General features: G+C 44.0%; 1 protein-coding gene across 2 annotated transcripts in view; it reads right to left on the bottom strand.

Annotated features, from left to right (window-relative positions):
- Window positions 1–8,942, bottom strand: part of LCMT1 (leucine carboxyl methyltransferase 1) — a 71,114-nt gene that overhangs the window by 48,619 nt on the left and 13,553 nt on the right. For both annotated transcript variants that reach the window (XM_011954620.1, XM_011954621.1), the window contains exons 2-3: window positions 4,233–4,324; window positions 490–611 (exon numbers count right to left, since the gene is read on the bottom strand). In XM_011954620.1, the coding sequence (XP_011810010.1) occupies window positions 490–611; window positions 4,233–4,324 (214 nt within the window). The remainder of the gene's footprint in view (window positions 1–489; window positions 612–4,232; window positions 4,325–8,942) is intronic.

The raw sequence follows: 8,942 nt of genomic DNA, 5'->3' as shown, positions 1-8,942 counted from the left end.
AAAAGAAAAAAACTTAAAAATCAGCCAGATATGCTGATGCATGCCTGTGGTCCCAGCTACATGGGAGGATCGCTTAAGCCCAGGAGTTCGAGGCTGCAATGAGCCATGATTGTGCCACTGCATTCCACCCTGGGTGATGGGGTAAGACTCTGGCTCAAAAAAAAAAGTTATAAATGCATGCATGGGCTCTCCATTCCAGCAATTCTACTGGTGGATTTTTTCCTCCTGACATATTTCTACTCATACTGAGAGAAATATAAGGGTTTTTATTATAGCTCCATTTGTAACAACAATTAAAGACAACCTAAAATATCTGTCTCTAGGGCCCTGGTGAGACAGTCGTAGGGGCATCTAGGCAGATGGGACAGGGGTGGGAGACAAGCTTTTGCTGCAGAACTTTTAATATATTTTTAAATTTCAAATTATGTGAAACTCTTCCAAAAATGAAATCTAAACACTTGGAGAGGGAGGAGGGGAATTTGAACATACCTTTAATCTCCAGAAGGTGGTATCCATGCCTGCCCCAAGGTTGATAATTTGACAATGACATTCTGTCTTCCGTAGAAACGCCTTTATAAGCTGACTGACACCATGGACTCGAGCAAAATATCCTGGGGGGGGGGGCACACAGAAACAAGCTATCACACAGTGATGACAGAAATTATCCCTGTGAAGCCCACTCCAGCAGAAGAGCGTAACAGAAAGCATGCACCCTTCTGCAGTGTCACAGGTTAATCTGCAGACTCTATGGGAGAAACAGCAACTTTCAAATTCTCTTTTTTGTTGTCGTTGTTGTTTTTGTTAAAGGCATCTGAACCAAGGTAAGTACAATCTATTTCATGAAGCAATTAACTGCCTTTGAAAAAATGAGCTATATTTTTATATATGAAAAATAAGTGTTTTACTTTGAAATGTCTGAAGTCCATCTTGGAAATGTGCCTTTCCTGGCTATACTGAAAGCTACTCTGGACTCAGGTAAACCTGAAAATTGGGCGATCACATGAAAAATAATATTATGGGTCAGGAAACTGAGCAGATGAATGTTAACACAAAGGAAGCTATATTTGTTATCCTGTTCCCTTCACCTCCACCCTGAATGGGTTAGTCTCTATGTAAAATGGGGGTCACAGAGAAGACCAGCAAATTGCTGCCTAATAAAATAGCTTGCTACTAAAAACACAAAAATGAGCCAGGCATGGTGGTGCACAACTGTAATCCCAGCTTCTTGGGAGGATGGACCACAAGAATTGCTTGAACCCAGGAGGCAGAGGTTGCAGTGGCCCAAGATTGTGCCACTGTTAAGTTTTCGGGTGGAGGGTTGGGGAAAAGGAGATGGGAAATAAACAAGAAAAGACCACAAGGTCTGTCTGTGCTCTAAAACTCTGCTGCTCAAAGTATATGCATGGCTGTTAACAGTATGTGACTATTTTAAGAAAAAAACCTCATAGCATTTAGAAACTTTATTACAATTTGACAGAAAAATTTCAAGCCTGTTCAATCTACTAATAAATGATTTGGAATTGTACATTGTACGTCATTTTCATTTTATTTTTCTACATCATTTCTATTGTATTTTACAGAGCTATCATCCGTGATGGATTGGACATTGGGGGAAAAATGTCCTCACCACACACCATTTAGGAGGCACTCCAATTTGGCTGCATTCTAAAGGTTCAAATCCAGGGTACAAGAGAGGGGTGCTGCCAGGGCGTGGGGTGGGGGTCTTTGCCTGTGCAGCATTTATTAGGAAATCTGCCTCAAAAGCAGGGGAGGGAATGCAAAATAAAATTGCATGTCCTTGTTTTCAGAAACCACCACTTCAAAATTTCTTGGCATTTCTTATAGAACCCACCTACAGGATCCAACTTGAGGGCCAAGATTCCCTGCACACACAAGAATTATGGTCATTTGGTCAATTTCTCAATCTGGCTGAGAATAAGGCAGGCTCCCGTCTCAAAGCCTTTGACTTCATTGATGGAAATTATTTGCAGAGCCTAATAGTGTCTTAACACTAAAATAAGGCAACAAAAAGTAATTCTCCATCTCTTCCCTCTCAGGCTTTACACTGCTAAGCCAGAAAGGAGCTGAGTGACTACCTTTCCTGCATACTCTGCTGTCTGGGAAAGAGCAACTGGGAATTTAACACATTCAGGCTGCTGCCAATCAAACGTTGCACATGGCACATGCATGTCCAGATAGAGACTTCTCTTTATGCTCCGGAGCTTCTAAGGGGCAGGCATCTGAAACAATATTCCAGTTATGTTCTGGAACAAGTTGCCTGTCGGTGCAAGCTTCAAAATAAATAAATACTTAAATGGCCAACCCTATGCATACTGTAAGCTGGGGAGGAAAATAAATCTACTGAAGACTCTTTTTTCTTGAGACAGGGTCTCACTCTGTCACCCAGGATGGAATGCAGTGGTACAATCTTGGCTCACTGCAGCTTCGATTGCCTGAGCTCCAGTGATCTTCCCACCTCAGCCTCCCAAGTAGCTGGGACTACAGGTACATGCCACCACACCTGGCTAATTTTTTTTTATTTTTTGTAGAGACAGGGTTTCACCATGTTGCCCAGGCTGGTCTTGAACTCCTGAGCTCAAGTTATCTACTTGCCTCAGCCTCCCAAAGTGTTAGGATTGCAGATGTGCGCCACCACACCCAACTCTGTTGAAGAATCTTTTTTTTTTTTTTTTTTTTTGAGATGGAGTCTTGCTCTGTTGTCCAGGCTGGAGTGCAGTGGCGCACTTCCGGGTTCACGCCATTCTTCCGCCTCAGCTTCCTGAGTAGCTGGGACTACAGGCGCCCGCCACCACGCCTGGCTAATTTTTTGTATTTTTAGTAGAGATGGGGTTTCACCGTGTTAGCCAGGATGGTCTTGATCTCCTGACCTCATGACCCGCCCGCCTCGGCTTCCCAAAGTGCTGGGATTACAGGGGTGAGCCACCATACCCAGCCCTGTTGAAGAATCTTAAGGGCCAAATCTCCTAAGCCTAGGCCTACTGCTGTCAGTACCTCTGAGCCCTCCCTCATCTGAGAATTAGCAGGTCTCACAACACTTTCCCTCCCGCCCACAGTGGGGAACGTCAACGAAGCTGTAAAAGACCCACATCCTCTAGACTCACAACCCTCAAGCTGTGCGACTGGGCAGACATCCTCAATTTCCATCCTTAGGGAAGATTCATATACACAGACAAGAGGCGTGAAAACTAAGATATGCTCAGCCTGAAATATACAAAAGCCTTTGGAATGTCTCCTTATAGACACTGGGTTATAGAAGAACCCAATTAAATCCACGTAATTAGTCCACACACCTAGATGAGCCACAGGCAACCAACCAACCAGAGGAAAAGTCTGATGTAAACTCTGAGAGACTGTCCTCCTCATAACTGTACTATAAAGCAGTTTCTCCGTATTTATCCAATTAGAGTAGGAATACACATGTGAAAAATAAAGCTTTATGTATTTTTTTAATTGGGAAAAAAAGTGATTACTGATAGGGACAGTTTACAGTGAAAGATATTTAAATGGGCTTCGAACATATGAAAATGATCCTCAACGTTACCTATAAATGGGAGAAATATTTTTAAAATTGCAATGAGATACCATTTTTCACATGACAGATTAACAAAGATTAGTACTTTTTTTTCCAATTTATTAGGTTTAATAAAATTTCAAAAACTCTCATGATTTTAAAGTGGAAGTAGATATTGTGTTCTTCCTTTTTTTCTAAGTTCCAGGATACATGTGCAGAATGTGCAGCTCCGTTACATAGGCGTACATATGCCATGGTGGTTTGCTGCACCCATCAACTTGTCATCTAGATTTTAAGCCCCACATGCACTAGGTATTTATCCTAATGCTCTCCTCCCTCCCCTTGCCCCTCACCCCGACAGGCCCCAGTGTGTGATGTTCCCCTCCCTGTGTCCATGTGTTCTCACTGCTCAACTCCCATTTATGAGTAAGAACATGCAGTGTTTGGTTTTCTGTTTCTCTGTTCATTTGCTAAGAATGATGGCTTCCGGCTTCATCCATGTCCTTGCAAAAGAAATGATCTCATTCCTTTTTAAGGCTGCAAACAAGTTTTATAACACACCATGTTGGTGAGGATCTGGTGAAATAAGCACTTTTGCGCACAGCTGGAAAGGGAGCAGACCACGACTCCCTTCAAGAATGAACCCCTAAAACCTTAGGCAGCTGATGAGGTGCTGTTGGGCAGGGAGATGATCGCTTGCCTCTGTTGATTTCGGGGGCCTTCCTCTCTTTAGACAGTCTCACAAAGTGCTGGATGTAAGGGTCATGCCAGTAGCCAATGCTTACTGCAAACCTGGAAGGGAGGAAAAAGGAGGAAGGTGAGTAGAGATTGAGTAGGTTCAGGCCAAGGTCCACTGCCAAGTTCCCAGGAACCAGGTCAAGGAACTCGACAAAAACCAACCATCCACCTCAAAAGGCCAAGTGCACGTTTAGTGGCCCGTTACACATGTGAAGACACAGCCGTCCATTCATCTTTATGTTCACATGACACCGCCCATCACATTGCCCACAGTGGACCTTCTCCCTTTCCTCATATTGCTAATTCACTGCCCAGGACCCTACATAGCAAATAACCTCACTTCATGTTTCATAAAGAAGATGTGCAGCCATTTATTCACTCCACAAACTCATGGCCACAGTTAGTCAGTTAATTCCACTAAATGAAAAGGCCTGTGCCCAGAGGAAGGAAGACTCAGAAACACTTGACAAACAGCATGAATTAACCCAAGTGTTTCTCCTGACTCTGTATTAGGTGCCGTCCTCTTACTCCCCTTAGAGAGGTCAGAGTGGGGAAACCAGGAACAAATGAACACAGCAAGCACGAACAAAATAATGTGGAAAATGCCACAGGAGCCTTAATTCTCTCTACCCAGTCTATACCACAAGGAGTTAAGGCTTCGTTTAGCACAGGAAGCCTTATTGCAATCATGAGAACCAGCTTTAGGACGACTGAGGAGTCATGAAAAGAACCTGGATCCTGAAGGCCATGCTCAGCTGCTCTGAGCCTGCGGACTGCTCTACCTCTGAACATCAATTTTGTGAGACAGTAAGTGTCTTCACCCTTTTAACCAATGTGAGTCAGGCTTCTGTTACTTGCAGCCCAAAGCATCCTAGTGATACCCTGAGTAATACCCCCATTTCTTCTTGCCTGCTAAGTAAGGTGAAATTTAGGGTATGGGTGTGTCACGTCTCTGAGCTTCTAGAAGCAGATAATATAGCTTTAAATCTACGACTAAGGCTTACCTCTGGCCTGACTACAGTAAGTGTTGAATTCTGCACAATCTCCAACCTCTTTCATGCACAGGCATCCAAAAAGAAGCACATGTTCAGCTGCTCCATGCAGCAACTCACCACAGAAACGTGCAAAACATTCACTAATGGACACGATCTGTTATACAAGCCTAGACTGTCCAAGGAAAACAGCATACCCACACAGTTTTATAACAGCATACTTTAAAAATGTTTTCAAACAGTCATGACCCATTAATACAACAAAATCAATTTGTTTGTAAATCTGCATTTTTTTTAAATGTCGAACAAAGTAAAATAAAAAATAGGATGCATTACATATAGTAAGGATTAAGACATTCATGACACTTCAAGTGATTCTCCAACCTCCGCCTCTGAAGGTGCTGAGATTACAGGTGTGAGTCACCGTGCCCAGCCTACTTCTGTTTCAAGTATGTGGTGAGGGTGTAAGTGCAATGAAAAACATATTTTCTCAGTGTGGTTGGCAGTTTGGGAAACACTGATTTCAAAGAAATCATATAGTGTCATCTAGTGGTAAAAGCCACATCTGCAGTTGAAACAAGAATGATAGCCCAGCAACCCACAGATGAGAATACCCATCCCACAGTTTTAAGGATTGGAAGGGACCTTAGAAATGATCTCATCAACCCTAACATCCAGTGCAAGAACCAATGCAACAACAAGTCACTGCTTGACTACTTCCCCAAGGAAGGCACCCACCCCACTGCTAAGCAGCTCTGTTGAAAAGCTGATCAATTTGCCTCCCTCTGGAAGCCATAGCTTGTTGGACTCTTGGACAATAAAGAGCAGGTTCTATCCTCTCACCTCTGGATTCTTCACACTATTCAATACTGAAGTTTAGTCAAGGAACATGTGGGTGTCTGCCAAGTGCTAGGCACTGCGGGTACAGCGGTAAACAAGGAGAGAAAGGAGACAGAAAGATAATTACAAGATGATGAGGAATGAAGGCTGTGACTCATAGAGAGGATGAAGGTGACAGGGAAAGGCCTCTCTCAGAAGGGGATGGCCGTGGCGAGCCCTGGAGAATGGAAAAGTCAGGTGTCCAAAAGGCATTCCAGACAGGAGGAAGGGCAGGCAGAAAGGCTCGGGGAACACACCTGAGCCTCCAGTACAGAGAGGAGGCAGGGAGGCCAGAGGACAGCAAGACACTGGAGAGGAGGCCAGAGGGAGAAGCAGGCTCAGGACGCAGGGCCTGGCGGGCATCTGGGACTGACCTCAAGAGCACCCTGTCCGTGGTCACAGTGGTGCACAGTGCTAGAGAATGGTGAAATGCACGGGTCCATAATGCAAACACACGCAGCCAGCAACTCCCACCGGCTCCTACCTCCTAGTGCCACTAACACTTTCCTCCTCCCACTCTGCAAACCCAGGTGACTGCAATGGGTTTCCATGCACCCTAGGAAGAAGGATCTCACTGTCCAGCCTATCAGCGTGGCCAAGATGAAAAGATTTGCCACTCAGTGTCGGGCAGTAAGGAGGAGAGTGCTGTCGGGGGCTGCTGATGGGAGTTCTCAAGGGAGACAAGCAGCAAGTTTCAGGATTTACAGGACATCAGCTGGAGAGTAAGTGAATCAACTGCTGAACAAACTGACAACAAAATTATTATTATTATTTTTTTTTTGAGACAGAGTTTTGCTCTTGTGGCCCAGGCTGGAGTGCAATGGCGTGATGTCGGCTCACTGAAACCTCTGCCTTACAGTTTCAAGCGATTCTTCTGCCTCAGCCTTCCGAGTAGCTGGGATTACAGGCGCCTGCCACAACGCCTGGCTAATCTTTGTATTTTTAGTAGAGATGGGGTTTCACCATCTTGGGCAGGCTGGTCTCGAACTCCTGATATCGTGATCCACCCACCTTAGCCTCCCAAAGTGCTGGGATTACAGGCGTGAGCCACCACGCCCAGTCCAACAAAACTATTATTTAATCGAACTTGGCTTTGGAGAGGGATAAGGAAGAGGGCACTCAAGCTGCCAGAACCTTAAACTGGCACAATCATACTGCAAGGCACTGTGATGACAAGTATAAAAGGCCTGAAACACATGCATACACAATGACCACACAATCCCATTTCCAGGACTTAATCCTAAGAAAATCACCAAGAATGGGCACAAAGATTTCTCTGCAGGAACACTGAACACGGAGTGACAGTATCAGGTGAACAAACCCGGTTACAAAACTGTATGTATAGGATGTTCCCAATTTTGTTAGAGAATACATACACACGCAAGGCTGCCCACAGCAGACACCAAAGTGCTAATACACTGTTATCTCTGCACCCTGCATGACACTGTGCATCCAGTTCTGCCTGTCCATTTCCATTACATGTCTCTGCTCCCAAAACTCAGAGAATATCACTTCTATTTGTATATCCTGATTTCACATTTAAAGCCAGACTCAAAGAATCAAACATCTCAGATTTGGAAAGACCTCAAAGATTTTCCCAGTTTTCTTTCAATCCACAAATGCTTTCAGTTTCCATGACATTCACATGCCACCTGTTCAATTTAGTGTGTCTTTAAATCACTCACTTTTTAAAAATACCGAGGTCTGAGGTGCTGCCTAATATTTTCTGCTAACACAACACTGTAATAATTAGCTAACTACAAAAACGATAAACATCTGTGTAACACCTAAAATCATCTCTTTCCTCCCATGGGAAAGGCAGATCTGGTCCAACCACCTAATGTTTCATTCAAGAAGCACTTACTGACTGAGTCCTATCTCCACGAACGTCAAATTGGAACAACGGGGCCTTCTTCTGAAAGCTGTGAAATCCCCTCCAACAGCCGTTTTCTCATCTGAGGCGTCAAAGAATGAAAAGGGGCCTCCCTGCTCACCTGGCCTATAAGGATCAAGCCTGGAGTCTCACTTACTTCTTTCATCAACAGTCACCAAGTGCTTACTATGTGCCAGGCATTATTCCAAATGCTTGACAAAATATGAATACACACAAACAGGAACCCTCATAAGACCCTACAAGGCAGGCTTGGCTTTACAGATTGAAGTTAAGTCAGTTATATAAGCTGTGGAACTTAATTCTATTAACATAGAGAACTGAAAGTTTAATGTAGGTGTTCTAACTTTCTCACCTGGATTTAAATCTGCCCCCCATACACACTTGTTTTTTCCCCTCGTAACACTTGAGTTGCTTAAATGATGTGTGTGTGTTTGTACACATATACAAATAAGTCATGTGTTGCTTTAAGATGAGGATACATTCTGAAAAAACATGCTGTTAGGTAATTGTTGTGTAAATATCACAGAGTGCACTTACACAAAGCTAGATGGTACAGCCCACTACACACCCAAACTACAAGGTATAGCTAGTCCTCCTAGGCTACAAACCTCTATAGCACACTGTACTGAATAATGCATACAACCATAACACAATGATAAGTATCTAAACATAGCTAACTTAGAAAAGGTACCATATCTACGGATCACTTGAGGTCAGGAGTTCAAGACCAGCCTGGCCAACATGGTGAAACCCCGACTCTATTAAAAATACAAAAATTAGCTGGGTGTGGTGGCAGGCGCTTGTAATCCCAGCTACTCAGGAGGCTAAAACAAGGAGAACCACTTGAACCTGGGAAGCAGAGGTTGCAGTGAGCTGAGATTGCACCATTGCACTCCAGCCTGGGAAA

Source organism: Colobus angolensis, unplaced genomic scaffold (genome assembly GCF_000951035.1).
Source record: "Colobus angolensis palliatus isolate OR3802 unplaced genomic scaffold, Cang.pa_1.0 Scaffold387, whole genome shotgun sequence".
Taxonomy (NCBI): domain Eukaryota; kingdom Metazoa; phylum Chordata; class Mammalia; order Primates; family Cercopithecidae; genus Colobus; species Colobus angolensis.
This window is presented reverse-complemented; position numbering and strand designations above follow the sequence as displayed.